Source organism: Puma concolor, chromosome C1 (genome assembly GCF_028749965.1).
Source record: "Puma concolor isolate L17-30 chromosome C1, mPumCon1.1.hap2, whole genome shotgun sequence".
NCBI classification, from domain to species: domain Eukaryota; kingdom Metazoa; phylum Chordata; class Mammalia; order Carnivora; family Felidae; genus Puma; species Puma concolor.
The window spans coordinates 862,848-882,094 of NC_141674.1; the positions used below are offsets into that span (position 1 = coordinate 862,848).

At 59.7% G+C, this 19,247-nt stretch overlaps 1 protein-coding gene and 1 long non-coding RNA gene across 3 annotated transcripts in view; both read right to left on the reverse strand.

Annotated features, from left to right (window-relative positions):
* The window catches only part of CFAP74 (cilia and flagella associated protein 74), a 66,519-nt gene that overhangs the window by 29,959 nt on the left and 17,313 nt on the right, over positions 1 to 19,247 (reverse strand). For both annotated transcript variants that reach the window (XR_015254368.1, XM_086715411.1), the window contains exons 7-16: positions 14,485 to 14,658; positions 13,964 to 14,074; positions 13,491 to 13,593; positions 12,511 to 12,668; positions 11,147 to 11,351; positions 9,602 to 9,763; positions 8,944 to 9,117; positions 8,331 to 8,449; positions 5,844 to 5,910; positions 5,386 to 5,475 (exon numbers count right to left, since the gene is read on the reverse strand). Coding sequence is in view for 1 of the 2 variants with exons in the window: in XM_086715411.1 (XP_086571537.1) it covers positions 5,386 to 5,475; positions 5,844 to 5,910; positions 8,331 to 8,449; positions 8,944 to 9,117; positions 9,602 to 9,763; positions 11,147 to 11,351; positions 12,511 to 12,668; positions 13,491 to 13,593; positions 13,964 to 14,074; positions 14,485 to 14,658 (1,363 nt within the window). In the remaining variant the exon portion in view is untranslated. The remainder of the gene's footprint in view (positions 1 to 5,385; positions 5,476 to 5,843; positions 5,911 to 8,330; positions 8,450 to 8,943; positions 9,118 to 9,601; positions 9,764 to 11,146; positions 11,352 to 12,510; positions 12,669 to 13,490; positions 13,594 to 13,963; positions 14,075 to 14,484; positions 14,659 to 19,247) is intronic.
* Positions 2,338 to 5,108, reverse strand: LOC147577708 (uncharacterized). Its single transcript, XR_015254371.1, has 2 exons — positions 3,688 to 5,108; positions 2,338 to 3,521 (listed from the first exon to the last, which is right to left on the reverse strand). It is a non-coding gene; the product is annotated as an uncharacterized LOC147577708 (long non-coding RNA).

Here is a 19,247-nt window from a genome sequence, read left to right on the forward strand (position 1 = left end):
TCTGAGCATGGGGGTGACAGGTGATGACACGCGACTGCGTGGCTAGGGGGCGATACTGCGGGGCATTCTCCCTTTTTCCTGTGCACGATGGAGCCCTGAACGTCAGCGGGACACAGAGCCGCCCTGGGAAGACTCTACTGCCCAGCCTACCTTGCAGCCAGGGCTCACCATGCGACGGTCACTTCCGGTTGGTGCAGGGGACCTGACAGGAGGGATGGTGCCTTGGAAGCCATTTGTGGAGGGTGGCAGGGCGGCGCAGCCCAGACCCTCGCATCGGAGGCAGAGATGAGTCCTTGCTTAGGGCGCCTTTGTCGCGGCAGCTCCACCTGATGGTTCGGTGGAGGCCAGAGGCACTCCGACCCGAGCTGGGTGTGTGACTGGAGGGCGCTGGCCTCGTGTGCACTTGGCGAAGGGCCGGGCCAGCAGGTGAGTACCCTAAGGGCCTGCCCAGAAAGGAGCCCGAGGCCACACCACGCAGGGAGCACCACGCTGGGTCCTATGTGTGAATCCTGACTCCGGCACGCACGTGCTCCTTCTGGGGGCCTGTCCCCAGCGAGCCCTGCTGCCTGGGCCACTGCGAGAAGGGGGTGTACACGCGGCAAGGGGTGCGGGAGGCCACAGCGGACGTCGGCTCTCCACGGCCTCAGCGAGGCTCGGCAGCCCCCGGCAGGGCTGCCACCATCCAGGCCACGGTACTCGGGCGTGTGTGAACCCAGGCAGGGCCCAGGGCTGCCATGGCCACGGCGGAGCGACCTGAGTGCTGAGAACGGAGACCATACGATCGGAACATGCAGAGCACGCAACACCCACAAATCCACAAGAAAACAGGAAAAAGAGAAGCTAACCAGCCGTGGGGAATGATAATTGTTCCAACCCCTCCTTACACGGAGCACTAGTGAAGGAGGGAGAACATGAGAAGCAACAGCTTCATGCAGAAAACAACATCAGCGGCCTTCCCTCCGGAGCCCTGGGCGGAGGAAGCACAGCTGTCACTGAAGACCTGTCCCCCCCACGGAGGAAGGGGCTGCAGGGGGCAGCCTTGCTCTGTAGGGAGGTGGCAATCCCTGTCGTGCCCGGGTACAAGGCACAGTGATCTGCCGCCGTGTCGCTGGGAGAGCCGTCACCAGGAGACCCGTCACCCAGAACTCTGTCACCTGGAGGTCCATCACCGGGAGATCTGTCACCAGGAGAATAGTCTTGGCGGCAGCACCAGCGCAGGTGGGAAGAAAGACTCAGGGACTTGAAGACAGGACAACGGGGGTGTCGAGTCTGAAGGAAAGCGAGCAGGGCCTACGGGACCGCGGGTGGACCAGTGTCCCATCACAGGGGGCCCAGGAGCAGAAAAGGAGGAATCTGGCCCAAAATTCCCAAGGGGATATGAATATCAAAGAAGCTCTATAAACTCCAAGTAAGATGGACCCGAAGAGACCCACACCGAGACGCGTCATAATCAAACTGCTGCGAGACAGAGAGACTCCCGAGGGCTGCAGGGGAGATGTGACCCAGCACACGAGGCCTCGGAGAGATTTCAGGGGCTTCGGAGGCCAGAGGGCAGTGGGTCGGTGTATACAGAGGGCCAAAAGGAAACAGCATCAACCAAAAACCCTTCTCCAGCAAAACTGTCCTTCAAAAGTGAGGGAGAAACCACGACATTCCCAGATGAACAGCCCCGTGGGCACTCAGCCCTGCAGGAGACGCTCCTGCACACGAGCCAGTCGCTCGAAGCATTAAGGGGAAATACAGCCCCATCAAAGCGAGCACACAGGCAGTATAGAAGCTAGAGCTCTTGGGGCGCCTGGGTGGTGCAGTCGGTTGAGCGTCCGACTTCAGCCAGGTCACGATCTCGTGGTCCGTGAGTTTGAGCCCCGCGTCGGGCTCTGGGCTGATGGCTCAGAGCCTGGAGCCTGTTTCCGATTCTGTGTCTCCCTCTCTCTCTGCCCCTCCCCCGTTCATGCTCTGTCTCTCTCTGTCTCAAAAATAAATAGACGTTAAAAAAAAAAAATTAAAAAAAAAAAGAAGCTAGAGCTCTTGTAACGATGGTCTGTAACCACGCTGTGTGTTTTCTACATGATTTCACAGTCTAATACTTTCTTTTTTAAAGCAGGTATTAGTCTAAAAGCTAATGTTATCATCGCTTTGGTTTGTAACTCCACGTTTTGTTTTAAGAGACTAATGCATTTGAGACGTTATTAGTTTGTGGTCTTGGACACACGGTCACAAAGATGCAATTCTGTGACATTAACAGCTGAAGGGAGTGGGGACCGAGCTGTAAAGGAGCGGACGTCTCACAGGCTTCCGAATTTAAGCTGCTATAAATCCAAATCAGAATGCTTTAACTTCAGGATGTTGAACGTAATCCCTTGGTAACCACAAAGAAAATAGCTACAGCACAAACACAAAAGGAAATGAGAAAGGAACTTAAACATTTCGCTATAAAAAAATCAACTGAACACAAAAGAAGACAGCCACACAGGAAATGAGGGACGCGTGAAAACACGGGGCAACATGACGGAAGCAAGCTGGCCGATGCTGCCGCGCGGATGGCTCCTGAGGACACGTGCTAAGCCACAGAAGCCCGTCACAAAGGACAAGTACCACGTGATTCCACTTATGTAAGGCACTTGGAGCTTTCAAATCCCTGGAGACCAGGGTGGGGAGGAGGCGCCCGGGGGCGGAGAGGGCGGCACAGGACAGAGCTTGGGTTCCGGAAGGAGGGAGAGTTCCGGAAAGATGGGGGCGGCGCCTGCCTGTTGTGAATGTACTTCATCTACTGAAGCGCGGACCCTCGCACGGCCAAGACGGTGCACTCCGTGCCGCGTGTGTTTTGCCACAACGAAAGATGGAAGAGAGAAAAGGGAATGGCTTCCAACAACACAGCAGTCACACGCCGGAGCCCGGCTGACAGAGCAGAAGACACAGGAGGCGGCTCGGGGCGGCTGGTGCGCGTGAACGTGGACCGGGAACGGGCGCTGGTTAGGAGTGCTCACGTTCCGGGCGAGAATTCCAGACCGCGGTCGCCCCTCATCCATTCCCTCCTTCGGCCCGCCCTCCCGTGCTGCCGGGACGGGGGGGGGGGGGGGGGGCTTCTCTGCTCCACTGACGCAGGGCGCTGCCACGCGACTTGCTTTAGTCAGCATCGTTACGACAGGGGACAAGAGTGGTGTCAAATGTGCTCCTGTGGCTGGCCTTCATTGCCTGGGCGACGACCGTCGTCCGCAAGAGGCTCCCGCCAGGAGGCCCCGTCACCTACAGCCTGGAGCCAGCCGCCCAGCCGAGCCCGGCCTGGGTCGGCCAAACCACAGTCGCCGGCGTGTCTGTGACCGTGAGCCGGAACGCTTGTGGCTGCGATAAGCTGCTAGACGTAGGAGGTTTTGTTCCGCAGCATCACCGCACTCGGCGCAGACTTGCTCGCTCGGGAGAGGTGATGACGTGGCGGTTTCTGTGACAGAACCTCCTTCTTCGAGATGCATGTGGAAGTTTTGCGAGGGTGCGGTGTTGAGTGTTACGCTATTGCTGGTCTACTTGGAAGTGGGTCAGCAAGACAGACAGACAGACGAGGCAAATGTGGTGAATGCCAACAGATGGGATCCAGGCGGCACACGGGCGTTCACTGTGCTGTGCTTCCTGCTTTTCCTTATGTTTGAAATTTTCTTAATCAAAAGAAGAATGGGTGGTGACTACACTTACCATAGTGAGCACCAGGTGACGGAGGTGCGGAATCCCTTGTCGCATGCCTGACACGAATGTGACACTGCGTGTCAACTCCACTCCAATAGTAAAGATTAAAAATTAATTATAAAGTTTTAAAAAGAACCAGTTCTGCACGGCAAAGGCAAATAGGGCGAAAAGGCAACTTCTGGCACAGGAGAAAATATTTGCAATTCAAAATGTATAAAGAACTCACACAACTCAATAGCAAAACACCAAGCAATTTGATTAAAACTGGGCAGAGAGGGCACCTGGCTCAGTTGGTTGATGAGTGTCCGACCTCAGCTCAGGTCATGATTTCACAGCTTGTGAGTTTGAGCCCCACGTCGGGCTGTGCGCTGACAGCTCAGAACTTGGGACCTGCTTCAGATTCTGTGTCCTTCTCTTGCTCTGCCTCTCCCCGGCTCATGCTCTGTCTCTCTCTCTCTCTCAAGAGAAAAAAAATTAAAGGGGTGCCTGGGTGGCTCAGTCGGCTAAGCATCCGACTCTGGCTCAGGTCACGATCTCGTGGTTCATGAGTTCAAGCCCCACATCGGGTTCTGTGCTGACAGCTCAGAGCCTGGAGCCTGCTTCAGATTCTGTGTCTCCCTCTCTCTCTGCCCCTCCCCTGCTCATGCTCTGTCTCTCTCAAATATAAACATTTAAAAAAATTAAAAAAAAAAACTGGGCAGAGGATCTGAATAGACATTTCTCCAAAGAAGACATCCAGATGGCTAACAGGTACATGGAAAGATGCTCAACATCATGGATCATCAGGGAAATACCACTCGCAGCCACAAGGCGCGACCACCTCACACCTGTCAGGCTGGCTTCAATCAACAACACGGGAAACAACAGGTGTCGGCGAGGATGCGGAGACGGGGGGACCGTGCACCGTTGTGGGGAGTGCACGCTGGTGCGGCCCCTCGGGAGCAGTGTGGAGGCTCCTCCAAAGTTAAAACAGAGCTACCCTAGACCCAGCCATCACACCTCTGACAATACATCCAAAGGACATGAAACCACTAAGGGGACCCCCACTGTCTGCACCTTCATATTCACAGCAACATTATTTACAATAACCAGCCAGTGAGGACAGCCTAAGTGTCTGTCAATGGACGAATGGAAGAAGGTGGGGCATATACACAGTGGAATTAAAAAAAAAGGAAATCTTGCCATTTGTAATAGCACCGATGGACCTTGAGGGCACTGGGCTAGGTGAGATAAACCAGACAGAGAAAGACAAATTCTGTGTAGCTTCACACAGGTGTGGAGTCAAGCCCATAGACACAGAGAGCAGAGTGGTGGTTGAGGAAGCAGGGGGGCGGTTGAAATGGGGAAAGGGGGTCAAAGGGTACAAACTTGAGTTATCGGTTCTGGGGGCGTAACGCACAGCCTGGTGACCACGCTTTGAAAGGGAAATCGAGGGGACACCCCAGAGCTGCTGAGGGGACCAGCATCTCCTGAGATGGGCCCGAGGGTCTCCTGTGACCTGGGCTCTGCACAGCACGGGATTTACCCCACCCCCCGCCCCGGCACCCCACTTTCCAGCGTCAATGTGAGCGTTTACCTCCCCAGAACGGCCTGCGTGCTCCGATCCACCCCCGGGTCGGCCCCAGCCTGACCTGAGCTGTTCGGACCTGGGCCCAGACCCAGGATGTACGGTGCAGCCCCACCCAGCTCAGGCGTCCCTGAACCTACCATACACTTCTTCGTGGAACACTTCAGTGGAACAGAAAATCCACCCGTCTGAGCCAGAAATGAGACGCTTCCTTCCAGATCCTTGTTTATCTAAAAAATAAAACACCCAAGCACCATAACATTTGTAACTTTGCCCAGGGACACGGGCTGTGTCTCTACAACCACGGGCTGGGCCTGGGCCCGTCCGAACACTCTAACACACCCCACTTAGACCCAACAGCACCTACAGACCCGCCTGCTGGCTACGAACCCTCAGCGCAGGCCCCTAATTGCGACCAATGTCAGGTACGTGCCGCATGTGCCCGGAGATAAAGCGGCACAGGGGCGTGTGTGACCCCTGCTGAGGCCCTCGCGTCCTTCCCCCCTCATCTGTGTCTGCAGAGACCCCGTTCTACCCACCACCCACTCACGACGGGTGAGAAAAATCCCTGCGCATCATCTGCTTTTGGAACACTCACCATGGGCTTGAAGGTGACAAGGACTTCGCAGGACATCCCGGCTGACATGGGACCAGGGGGGTCAAAGCTGTAGGCACAACAATCCATGGGGCTCGTCATCAGATCGACGGGGGAGGCGCTGTTGGAACTTCCCAACAGCCACGGCCCCGAGCAGGCACCGAGTGGGCCTTCTGGAGCGCTCCCTGCCCATCCTGGGTGCTGTGCCCCAGTGCCCAGGCCCCAGGAGACACTCGAATAACATCTGAATGTGTGCAGAGTGAGTAAAGGGGCGAGTGAGGCGCGTCCCCAGAGGGAACGGATGCCAGGGGCCAAGCGGTGGCCGCGGTTCCCTGGGGACATGCGGTGTCAGGTCTGGAACCAAGGGCCTCGTGTTTTAACGCTAGCGTGAGGGCTGGGAGCCAGCTGGGAGCTAGCACGGACCCTGCACACAGCTGGCACCCTCTGAACCCCACTTTCAGTGAAGGAGCCAGGAAAAGAGCCCCCGCTTCACAGGGAGACTCAAAGGCAGTCGGTCTGTCTTGGTCTGGATCCTGGGTGAGGAAAAGCAGCTTCCAGAGAATTGCTAATGTGAGGTGTGTTTTCACAAGGTTGAATTTTACCTAAGGTGCTTGGATTAGAAATACACAAGCTAAAAATTTAATGTAATTGCTTTCCCTTGCCTGGTAATGACCCCACATACCAGGCAGAAGAAATCCAAAACTTCTCCAGGGGGGAGGGAAGCTTTTGGATACTATATCACAGAGACTCCAGGGGACGGAGCCCCCCCTGGTGAGAAGATGGGGATCCCAGGCTGGAAAGGACACGTGTAAGCCAGCCACGCACATGCAGACGGCAGGGCCAAACTCCAAGAGCCTCCGATAAGAGAATGGTTGCATGGAGACTTTCAAAGATGTCATGTTAAAATTATCAGAGATGGTGGGGCGCCTGGGGGCTCCGTCGGTGAACCGTCCGACTTCGGCTCAGTTCATGATCTCACGGTCCGTGGGTTCGAGCCCCTGTGTCAGGCTCTGTGCTGACAGCTCAGAGCCTGGAGCCTGCTTCGGATTCTGTCTCCCTGTCTCTCTGCCCCTCCCCTGCTCACACTCTGTCTCTCAAAAATAAACGTAAAAAAAGTTAAAGACAAACAAAATTATCCAAGATGGAAATAGAGAATCACAGAGGTGACAAAGGAAGAAGACAGTGTCCGGTGGCTGCTGACCTGAGGCAGAGTGCAGGCTTCCGGAAACAAGAAGTATGGCCACTGAAATACGAGGCTCTTGGAGACACAAAGAGAGAAGGGCCAGTGGGGTGCTGGATTCGAGAAAATACTACAGCACACACTTCAGGGGTGGAGGACAGGGTGGGGCTGAGAAGCGTGTAGGCTTTTTCGGAGGTCTGAATCCTCAGTGAGCCCTAAGCCCGTCTAAGCAGATCAACCCGCACTTGACACACCACGGAGGCGCTGCCGGACCTCAGGGCAAGGGAGTCTGAAGGCAACCACACGGGAAGCCAGACAACGACCCAGGGCTGGGCCTTCCCAGCAGCAGCCACAGAAGCCAGCAGACGGAGGGTGATAATCTCCATGGTGGGGGGTGGGGGGGGAGACAGCCGCCAATCAGACCCCAGCCCGGTCCTGGGGAGGAGTGCTTCAGGACGCCGGGGGGCTGATACCGCGAGTCTGGGCCCCAAGTCCCACAGAGACCCGCAGATAAACATGAAAAACTAGCAGACCACAAGTAGATCCTGTGCCTCCGGCACGAATGCAGGACAGAATCAGTTAGTGATACACGGGAATTTCTGGCCACGCTCTGCCCACACGCGCCTTTGCAGATAAGCTGGCGGAAAGAGAGAAGGGGGAACAGAGATCCCACGTCTGAGCCACAAGCAGCCCCCGGAAGAGAACAGTGTGTCCCACGGTCAGCGAGTGCGGATCACAGGGAGAGGCCGTGGGGACGGGCGGTGGGGAGCCATCCTGGGCCATCTCGGGCCTGCAGACCCGTCTATAAAAAGCTGGCAGAACCAGAAGAAACCTTCTTAAAACCAAAGGCAAAATGCTACGGAGCAGGAGAAAAGAGAGACACTACAGCAGACACAGCCAGACACAGAAGAACGTGAGAAAAATGAGGAAAACTTAAAGCGGGACATGAGCAAGCATTAAAGGGGCCAGGAAGAAAACGGTCGACGGAGCCGCCTCTCAAGCACCAGCGGGGCTTCAAAGGAGGAAAACAGAAACGTGGCTACACAGGGGACACGCACACAGTGGGAGGGGACAGTCCTGAAGCAGGACGGCTCGAACCTTCACCCAGAGAAGCCCCAACAACCGCCAGGGACGTCTCACCCAGAGGGGTGGGCACCGAAACACTGACCCGGAAGGAGAGTCATCACGCACACCTGGGCTGGCCTCGGGCCGCGTCAGCACAAGAAGACGGAGCGGCCGCCAGAGCGAGCGCCAGGCGGGCGTGAAGGCCGAGGACAGCGCACCCGCACCCGCGCCCCGCCGGCTCTCACTCGACGTGGACGAAGTCCCTGAGGTGCTCCTCCACGCCCACCAGCTTGCAGTGGTTGATGGTGTAGGTGGCGTTTATCAGCGTGATCTTCTTCTTGTACACTTTGCCGACGTCGAAGTCCTGGAAAAGTCAGAGGAGTCATTTGAAGCCGTCGGGGGGAAGGCGCCGTGTGAGCGCCTGGCGGCCTCTCCTCGTGTGCCCCCCGACGGCCGGCGTGTGACCACACGAGGAAGGTCTCGGTGACGAGCGGAGGAGCGTCCTGATAGGAGACCAGGAACAAGTCCCAAAGTTTCCTGACTCAGGAAGCGCTCCCCTGGGGACGCATGGAGAGTAGGGACGGCGGGGGCAGGAAATGGCTTCCTGGGGACCTCGGACGGTGTGGGCTCTGGGGCCGGCACCCCACTCCGTCTGAAGGACTAGGGCCCGTGTGGCATCCCAGGAGCCCGCCAGCCTCCTCCCCTGCAGAGTCTGGCGGCTGTGACTACGTGCGAGGACTGACCTCCCACTGTCCCTTTCAGGGAGGCCGTCCCCCGGGGCCAGGTCCCCTTCTGGGGCTGGCGTCTGACCCCTCTCAACACTCTCAGCACCAGGCCAGGCGAGTAGCCCCTCCTCACCTTGAAGTGGACGAGCTTGGGTTTGCTATTGAAGGGGCGACCTTTGAACTCGTGCCCGGATGCCACCTGCCTGTGGGTCACCCTGCTGCGCAGCTGCTCCATGGTGCGCGCCAGGATGTCCTTGTCCATCTTTGTCCCGCCCACGGGCTTCCTGTCCACCTCCTCTTTGGGCACCTGGGTTTCCACAGAAACAGCGTCGCGCTCAAGGGCAAGCCCAGGCCCAGCGAGGCGATCCGCTCCAGGTGGCCTAGGGCAGCCGGGGGCCGCAGAAGTTTAGTGGCACAGCGTCAGGGCCCAGAGCGGCCGGGGCAGGGGGAGCGCGACCGCCCGGCAGGCCACTTAGAGAGCCCTGGCCTGAGCGAGGCTGGCGGTCCTCACTTCAGAGGAAAAGGAAAGAGGGACGAGCAGGCACGTCCAGGATCCCGTTGGATTTGTGGGAAGTGACGGCAGAGGCGGGGGGTTTCTAGATTTTTCAATTAGGCCGAGAGAAAGGTTTGAAATGTTTAGCCGGAGCCATGTTTTCTCAGGCAGCACAAATAAAGGTGCCTCCCTGAGGGACAGGAGTGGGGAAGGGGCTCTGTCTGCGGCCTTGACTCCAGGTCAGCCGGCGTCGGGGCTGCTATCCAACTTCTCGGAATTGAGGGTGGGAAGCGCTTACCCGGTTTGGCTTATAGTCTTCCTTCCAGAGCCCGGGGATCTCCGGCTCGGCCAGCGTGTCATGTTCCCGGGTGATGCTCCCCGAGTCCCCCTGGACGGACTCATAGGAGTTGGCTTCCAGTAACTGAGAGGCTCTGGGGGGTGAGACCGCTTCGCTGTCCTGCTGTTGGGGAGAGAAATTCAGAGCTAATCACAGAAGACAAGGGACCCTACAGATCAGCGAGAGAAGAACATAGCCGCCATCACAAGACCCTCGGGCACATGGCCACGGACAACCTGGCTCTTCTACGGGTTCTTTTCCTCTTTACCCGGAGACTAGAACACGGTCTGTTTCGTAACCCTTTCCCATTTCAAATATAAGTAACTCCAGACACATCATTACGTATTTTTCTCCAATACCCACAAAAGAGTCCACAGAACATGGATTTATGGGCCTACTACAATCTTCTTCACCATCCTCAGTTTCGTGTTATTTCTAATTTTTGCTTATATAAACCACGCCCTGGAAAAGCCCTCCCTCCGGAGGACACCGGTTCTGGGACTGGGCTTCAGAGGGGACGGCGTGGGGCCTCCCTCTAGGGAGCATCAGCCGTAGACGGAGGGGGATGTGGCTGCAATGTGTGGAAAGCTCCCGGGGAAGCAGACTGGGTGCTGACACGGAGAAACACAGGACACCTAGTGTGGACGGCAGGGCAGGCGGCTGGGGCGGGCCAGGGAGGAGGTGGCAGGGGTGACGGCCCGGAGGGGCAGACTCCACAGTGGCGGGCAGGGACCGGGCAGAGACCGAAAACGCCTGGGAACAGAGTGAAGAGTCCGCAGAGGCCCAGGGGAGCCGGCGATCCGCAACCTCGGGTTTCGAGGTGCAGGGGGCAGAAGTGGGAGTGCTGAACTGGGCTCAGGAGGGGTCCTGATGTCCCTGCCCCTGACTCCTGGGGACAGGTATGGGTCACCAGCCCCGGGGGTGGGGTGGGGGTGCTGGCCTGGAGCCGGCCCTCAGGAGGATGACGCATGAGCGGCGAGGGAGTACAGGGCGTGGAAGCGGCTGGTCTCTGGGGGGTGTTGAGAGCGTTTGGTGCCAGGGTGGTGACAGGCATGTGCACAGATAGCCCCGTGGCCCGGGACTGGCCTGTGGTCACTGCCTGTCTTTTTGTCTAGGGACAGGTAAGGCGGCCTGAGCCACCCTTGTTGCAGAGGACGCTACGGGCTTCCGCACCTGCAGTGGGGTCCGCAGAGGTGGATCCTGTGGCGGATGAGCCACCAGAGACCTGGGTCTCGGCCCCTTGTACCTGCGCCGTCACCTGGGAAAGGGACAGCTCCCAGGTGGACGCCGTGTGGCCCGCCATCTTGCGTGCCGCAGAGAGGAGCCGTGGGGAAGCTCGAACGCGTCCCCCCCGCGGGGCCCCCGGGGAGCAGGGAGGCCGGAAGACAGCCTGGTGCAGGCCACACGGTTTCGGCTGAGGGATCTTAGCCGGAGATGGTCACACAATGTCTCGAGGCCCAACCACGTCCCCGGGGACTTGTGACCAGACAGGGGCCTCTGGCTCACCGGCAGGTTGCGGGGAAGGGCCACCGTGCCCCTGTCCTCGCAGACGTCCGAGATGTAGCCCCACGTCTCATCTCTCAGGGTCAGCCGGCCCGTGGCTTTGGTGGGAGAAGACTGCCTCTTCCTCCTGGTTTCTCCCGCAGCCTCTTCTTTCAGAATCCGACCTACGATCTCCTGCTTTCTGAGCCTCTGCTGCTCCTCGAAGGCGCTGTGGGAAAACGCCATGTGGAACCAGGGAAGGTGAGTCGCGAGCTGCCTTTGGGGCCCCTCCCCCAGGAGGTGCCGCCCCGCTGGGCTCAGGGCTGCCGGGAGCTGATTCTGGCCGGGCCCCCTGGCTCCCAAGGGAGCAGACAGATGAGGCCCAGGAAGGCTGCCAGGCCGGAGACCCGGGCCTTGAAATTCCTGCCCCGCCCGGGGCCCCACAGCAAACCTGACCCCACAGGACGTGCCTTTTACTCCAGGTTTCCAGGCTGGCAGCCGGGCACTCCAGCGAGGCACAAACCATGGCCTCACTAGGGCTCGAGGCCATTCACTCACGTGCTCATTCATTCCTTCACTCATTCCAACTCTGTCCCTGGCTCTTCCTACGTGCCCGGCCTGCGCCAGACGAAGGCACGGGTGGAGCCACCCCCGGGAGCCCCTAACGGGACGACTGATGGCACAGCTCCTGTGGTGACAGCCAGAGCACTGTGACTCCCTGGCAGGAGATGCTGTCCCCAGGGAGAGGACCAGGAGGCCACACCTGGGTACGCACCGATCGTGCCTGTGAAGGGGGTGGGGGGGGGGGGGAGAAGGGATGTGCCCTTCAGGAGGTGGGCAGGACCAGAACGCGGACCTCTGGACCTCAGGAAGCCCACGCCTGCGGGGGGTGTGGGGGCAGGAGGCAGGGCAGAGTGTGGCCTGGAGAGCTGTGTACTGGGACCTTGCAGGGCTGAGGGGGGTTCTCAGGGTGAATGACGAGGGTGCAGGGCATACTGAGAAGGCAGCACCGAGTGCCCTTTGGAGGAAATCGGAAAGCGAAGCCCATGAGGGCGTGAAGGGTGAGCCCAGACCCCCCACAGCCCCCTACGGAGGGGCCCGGAGAGCCCGGAGACACAGAGTGAGCTGCGTCGGGGGCTTGGGGCAGCTCCTGAGAAACCAGGAAGCCAGGCCAGGGGCCGCACTAGAGGTGATGGGGGTCGAAAGGTCTGTGCTCTGAGGCCCATGGGAGGCCTCACCTGTTGGGGTCTGGGGAGCAGGGTGTGGAGGGAGGGCTGGAGCCCCATCTGGGGAGAAGCCCAGGGAGGAAAGCAGCCTGGCTAATTGTGAGGGACAGGCCTCCCTCGGCCCAGGCGGGCACCTCCCCCAGGAAGCCACCTCGCACTCACCGGTTCTGGGCTTCCAGCTCCTGGCGCTGGCGTTGATGGAAAAGGTGTCTGAAAGCGTCCCCACCTTGGGCCAGAATCATCTCCTTCTGGGCCCGGGCCTTCTGCTCAGCCAGCTCTGCCCTGGCCTGGCCCCATGCTTGAAATTTCCGCAGTGTTTCCTTGGGAATAGAGAAAAGTGAGGGTATACCATTGGCACATGCTCACGCGTGTGCACACAAGTGCGCACACACACATGGCAGCTCCTCGGTTGAGCCGGTGACGTTAACTCAGCCCTGAGATGCCGGAGCACAGGTTTGCAGAGCCCCACCCTTGCCTGGTCCCGCCCACCCACTGACCACCTGTCCTTAAAATCCTCAGGGGCTTCCTGCCCCCCGAGCTGACTGTCGTCCACAGCGCTGCAGGACTGGCGCCTCGCCTCTGCCCCCTTGCCATGCTGGGCTCCCCTCCAGGAGGCCTGCTCACTCTTGCCTCTGAGCCTTTGCAAATGCTGTTCCCCTCTCCACTCTCCAGGCCTAACTGCCACACCCTTGGGCCCCGGGGGGATATCACTTCCTCCAACAGGACCCCGGACCCCTGTACATGGCCTCGCTGAGCCCTGGTCCCCCTGGAGCCCTGCCATGGCTCCTCCCGCGGACCAGGCCCCAGGAGGACAGGCCCGCGCTGATTTCTTCCTGCCCGGCGGGGCAGCTGGCTATTGCCAGCACGGGCCCAGGGGCAACAGACCTGTGGGGGGAGGCTCTGTAACCCCCAGGAAGCGACTGAGTGGCGAGTCTGAGGACACGGGACTCCCGTCCCAAGGGGCAGGGAAGCCAGATGACAGGGCAGGGCAGGCTGAGGGGTCGAGGTGTGGACCCCCACCTGGAAGGAAACACGCCTGCCTGGAGGGCTCCTGTAGGACTGTGTGGGGCCCCAAGGGTGTCAAGCTGTCCCTCCTGGAGTGCGATGTGCCCCGAGGGCAAGGGTGGACACAGGTCGCCTACCCTGTTGGCACTGATACTGTTCTTCAAAGCCAGCACGGCGTCCATGCGCCTCTTCATGTGCTCCTGGGACCCCATCTCCTTCTCCCTCTCCTGCTCGCGGATTCTGGAAGAAGAAGGCACGTTTTTTAACCACGAGTTGACTTGCGGTTACAGAACTGCACGGTGGTCACGTCCGTCAAGGAAATAATTAAACGTGACCACATTAAAGACACATGGAAAGCGTTATGTTGAATGTCAATTTCTAGGGAACACTGAAACAGGCTTCTCTGGACAGGCCCCTGGCAACTCACCGCAGGTCCTTTTCTGAACACAAGCAGGAAGTCAGCTCGAAACTAAAAATACAGCTTTATTACGTTCTGACAGTAGGGTAATGATTTAATAATAAAATCGGGGACAGTAAAACAAAAAAAAGATTCTTGTATTTCTTATATTTCTCCTCCAGGGTATCGGTGGGGGGAGTCTGAGGACGCTACCTTCCCAGGGAAGCCTTCAGGAACTTCACCGCGATCTTGTGATTCTTCTTGGCGTCTTCCACCAGCTTCTGGTGCCTGAGCCCGTGCTCCTTCTGCAGATGCATGGCCTTCCTGCGGTGGCGGGGGACAGTGGGAACGGAAACTCATGGAGCACCGGCTCTTGAGGGAACAGGTGTCCCTGAGAGCCAGGCCGGCGGCACCTGTGCCCAGGGCGAGAGCGCTGCCGGTGTCCAGGGGCTTGGCTCCCATAGAAGCGGCAGGGAAAGCTGGCGACGGGCCGGATGGAGCGAGCAGGGGGAGGGGTGGGGAGGACCCTGGACGAGGACTGGGAGGGAAGGAAATGGGGACCGCACCTGGGGAGCAGGAGTGGGCCTGTGACACACCTGCAGGTGCTGTTCTGCCCTACTCAGCGGCCTGGCCAAACAGGAGGCCCTGGGCGGGCCCTGGCCAGGGGCTCAGGTGGGGCCACAGAGGAGCTGGCTGTGGAGAAGGCTGAGGCCCCGCAGGTCCTGGCCACCCACCTGACCCTCAGCAGCCGGGTCCTCTCGGCCTTCTTCAGGGCCTCCTCCTCGCGGGGCAGCTGCTCGGCCGCGTGCGCCCGGAGGCCCTTCCTGGCAGCTGCTTCCTCCTCTTGGGCAGACGCTTGGACATCCTCAAGCTGTCCCTTCTGGATCGCGATGTGCCACATGGCGCTCCTTCAAACAAGAGGCACTTTTGTTTGTGTCGGCAAAGGCCACACCCTCTGAGGAGCGTCCGTTCCAGGGGGTCCGGGAGGGCCTGGCCATGCAGTTCTGACGACCACCAGTCAAGGGCGGCTCCTCCTCCTGGAAGCCCTCTGGGCCTGCAGCTGCAGGGGAGAGGAAGGCTCCCCCCTTCACCCACAGCACTATGGGCCCCGGCCTGGCTCGAACATGGATCTGCACTTCCTGAGTGTCCCCGGCTGGCCCGAGGACCGGTGTGGCACTCTGAAATAGGCCGGGGACACAGGTGGGAGATGCCACCTTTGAAAGAGGCTCCCTGTGGCACGGGGGCACGGCAGCGAGAGACAGGGCCGGGGGGGGGCAGCACAGGACACGGAGGGGAAGTGGGCTGCTGCCATATGAGCACCCTTTGTGACCTACGGGGGGGTGTCTGGGCGCGGACAGGCGGCGGGAACGTCTGACCGTGGCTGATGGATTGCTGGCCCCCAGGCCTGAAAAAGAGGGCGATTTGACTGACGTCCCACTTTCTCTGAATAAAGAGAAGGTGACGGTGGAAGGAAGATCAGAGGCACAGAGGTGCTGCTGGCCTAGAGGAGGGGGCAGGGGCGTGGGCCCAGGAAGGAGGGCACGTCTGGGGGCTGGACAAGGCTGGAAAGAGGCTCTCTCTAGAAAAGAAGGCAGTCCTGCCAGCCCCTTGGTTTTAGCCCAGTGAGATCTGTGTGGGCATCACCTTCGGGGACGCGAGGTCCGCGTGTGCCGCCGGCCACAGCGCCGGAAGGAAGGCCAGCAAAGGCTCTCAGCCGGGCCCCTGCGGCAGACACCCTGCCCCGGGCGTGGCCAGGCCCCTGCACGGAGCCTGCGGTGCGAGGCTGCCCGTGGCCTTTGGCCTTGCCGCTGGACCCAGGTGAGACAGAAGCTCGAGTCCAGGGACGCAGGGACCGCGTGACACGGGCCACCCGTCCCGAACTTCACGTTTGGCTGATCGTCTGCCTCCCATTACCACGAAGACAGAGGCTCCCCGGACACGGCTTTTCACTTGTTCTATTCACCGGCGAGCCCTAAATGCTTCGCACGGAGTGTGGCCTACAGCAGGTTCTCAACTACCGTTTGTTGAATGAGTGAGCGGCACTACCTGAGCCACGGAGCCACAGATTCAGGCGTCCCGCCTGCACCCCAGTGCACACGAGCCCCCTGGAGGGGCCCGCCTCGCCTGCCCACCCCTCCACCTCCTCTGACGGGGGCTTCTGCCCAGCGTGTGGTCGGCAGCGACACAGGAGGGCCTGAAGGCGCATCATCCCTGAGAGCAGAGTCCCAAGAATGTGCGTCCGGGGGCACCGCTTGTGGAGGCACAGATCCACGGAGACCCCGCGGCGGCGCTCGTGGTGTGGCTGGTGGCCCAGGGGCTGGTGGCGGGACTTCCCAGGATGGGCCCAGTGCATGAGGACGTCAGGACCCCACTTGAGAGAAGGCTCCTGTCGATGAGGCCGATGGGCCAGCCACGCGGACCCGCCCGCTCCAGGGCTGCGCTGGCCTCAATCCGCTGAGCGCCCTGTCCGCCCGCAGCAGACAGCAGGCCGTGCCCCACTCTGGTACACGCGCCCCTCAGGACCCAGGTGGGCGTGGCAATCTGTGCTCCTGGGAATGGTCACTTCCTCTGCACACAGGGCTTCCTTCTCCACCCGTGTTCTTGTCACCTGCTGCGATCCTCTGCGGGGCTAGAGTCGCTCAGCTCATCTTGCGTTGCCGGGACGTCCACACGATGACATTTTACAGTGGAAGCGCAGAGGCGCGAGGAACACTCAGTGTACCGCCCCCCCCCCCCGCCCCCAGGCGCCGTGCGCAGCAGCCGGTTTTGCTGGGGGAAGGGCTTATGTGAGACTCAGTATGAGGTGGCCAGTCCCCAGGATGACAGCCCATGACCCCGCCTCCTGCACGCACACCATTGAGCAGGCCGTGCCCACCCGGTCTCAGGGTTGATCCAAATGCGGCAGAGGTGATGCGATGTCACTTCCGAGAGGACACTGGGGCTTTTGCTCACCCCTGGGGGCTCAGTGTCCCTCGTCAGCAGCCCCAGGAGAGGCCTGCGGGGGGTTGAACTGAGCGAGCTTGGAAGCTGATCCTCCGTCCAACCCAGCGAACCTCCACACGATGCCGTCTTGACTGACATCTCAACCGTAACTTCCCGGGAGATCTCGAGCCAGAACCCCAGCTACGCTGCTCCTAGGTTCCCGGCCATCCAGGGATGGGGAGGTAATAATGCTTGTCGTGTTAAACCCTGGATGCACCTGGGACTCCCGCTACATAAAAACGCAGACGCGGAGCATGTGGGTGGCTCAGTTGGTGAAGCGTCCGACTTCAGCTCAGGTCACGATCTCATAGTCCGTGAGCTCGAGCCCCACGTCGGGCTCTGTGCTGACAGCTCGAAGCCTGGAGCCCGCTTCGGATTCTGTGTCTCCCTCTGTCTCTGCGCCTCACCCACTCACACTCTGTCTCTCTCTCCCAAAAATAAATAAAAACATTAAAAAAAAAAAACCCGCAGACGCGCCTGGACTCCTGCTATGTAAAAATGTGGATGTGGGGGCGCCTGGGTGGCTCAGGTCATCTCAGGGCTGCGGGGTCGAGGTCCATGTCGGGCTCTGTGCTGAGTACGGAGCCCGCCAAAGATACTCTCTCTCCCTCTGCCCCCCTCTCCTGCTTGCTCTCTGTCTAAAATAATTACAAAAAACTCGGATGCGCCCGGACTTCCGCTCCACACAAGACCACAGATGCAACTGGGAGCCGTTGTGTGGACTGGAGAAACCAGGCGCCGGGTAAACAGGTATGGTTCTGCACATTTAAAACATGTTTTTAAAATGTTTATTTATTTTTGAGAGAGGGACAGAGCGCAAGCAGGACAGGGGCAGAGAGAGAATCCCCAGCAGGCTCCACGCTGTCAATGCAGAGCCCGATGCGGGGCTCAGACTCACGAACCATGAGATCATGACCTGAGCAGAAATTAAGTCAGTCACTCCACCAACTGAGCCACCAGGTGCCCCGGCACACTGAACACATTTAATAGGAAGGGACAGAGTGTGTCAGCGGTCCCCAGTGGTCCCCTGGGGCAGGACTGCTGACTGAGGAGAGGCACAAGGGAACGTCTGGGATACATTTTCTCGTGTGTAACTTAGACTCAGGGAAAGCTGATTAACAAGGCAGCAAATGACAGTCCGGCAGCAGCCAGGCCCACGTGAGCAGCGGCCGGCGGGCAGGCTGCTGGGGTCAGGCCGCAGGAGGAGAGTCCCAGGGCGATCGCTGGAAGGGTCCGCGGACTGGCTCCACGTGGGGACCGGGGAAACCAGTGAAAACGTTGAGGGTAGCGACCGGCAGGCTGGTCACTGCCACAGGAAGGAGGTGCAGACACGGCGGGGGAGGGTGGGGACGAGCCTGCAGTTCTGTTGGAACTGGTTTCAAGACAGGGACACACACAGACGTGCACGGGTTTGCTGTCCCCGCCTGCCGCAAGGGCCTGGGAGCAGCAAGGTCCTTGCGGCCACGGGCGTCAGCGGCACCCAGCTCTAGACCTCCAAACCCCACTCCTCAGTTACAAACCAGGCTGAGTCCAGAGCTGGGGCGGGAGGATGAATCGGGGGGCGTGGAACGTGTCCTGGTGCCAGAGAGCACTCCAAGAGTGACAGGGACAGGGACGTGTCAAAGGGCCTAGGAGCCAACTTGGGAGGACCGGAGGGTCAAGGCAAATAATGACGGACGTGACCGTATGCCGCTGACTAAAACAGAAATCAGAGTCTACGCCGATAAGCAAATGGATGTGGAGAAGACACGCTGTTCTTCACACCAGAAGGCCGGCCCGCGGCTGCGGAAGGAGTGCGGACTTAGAGCGTCTTTGGGGGCCATCATCGCCATCGCCATCGCCATCATGATTGGTGCAGGCAAGAAACACCACTCAATTCAGACACCAGCGCCCGCAAGGGGGCGAGGACAGGATCCCAGAGTCTCTGAGTGTCCACCACACGTTACGGATTCGTTTCCAAAGGTGTCGCGTTGCGTGGAGAACCCCGACGGGCACCACCTCGACCCAGCCACCAAAGTCCCCCCCACCGGAAACGGGACCGGTCGCCATCATGCGTCTCGTTGAGAGGCCCCCCCCAGAAGGACATGGCATCACTCGGGGGTATTCCAGCCAACAGTCACAAGGAAGCATCACGCAAAGACAACTTAAGGGGCCTTCACTGGCCCATAATCTTCAAAGTGTGGAGGCCATGAGTGTCATGGAAGGGTGAGGGGTCTTCCTGGCTGGAGACGGGATAACCCCCTGCAACCCCCAAGTGGGACCCTCTTGCCGTAAAGGATGTCACTAGGACGGCTGGGGCCAAGGGGGCTCGGGGTGTTTTGCGCCGTCAAACAAGGGCCACATAAACGTCCATCGTCCTCCCGTGCTCACTCACAGATGGCCCTACCATCCCGGCCACCTCTCTGTCCTCCCGCCTCCCCACTAGATTATGCTAAAGCACCACAGGACCCAGGGCTGGACTGTGCCTAACTTAAAAGGAGGGCTGGGTTAGAGACGGATTCCTGTCCCCACCCCC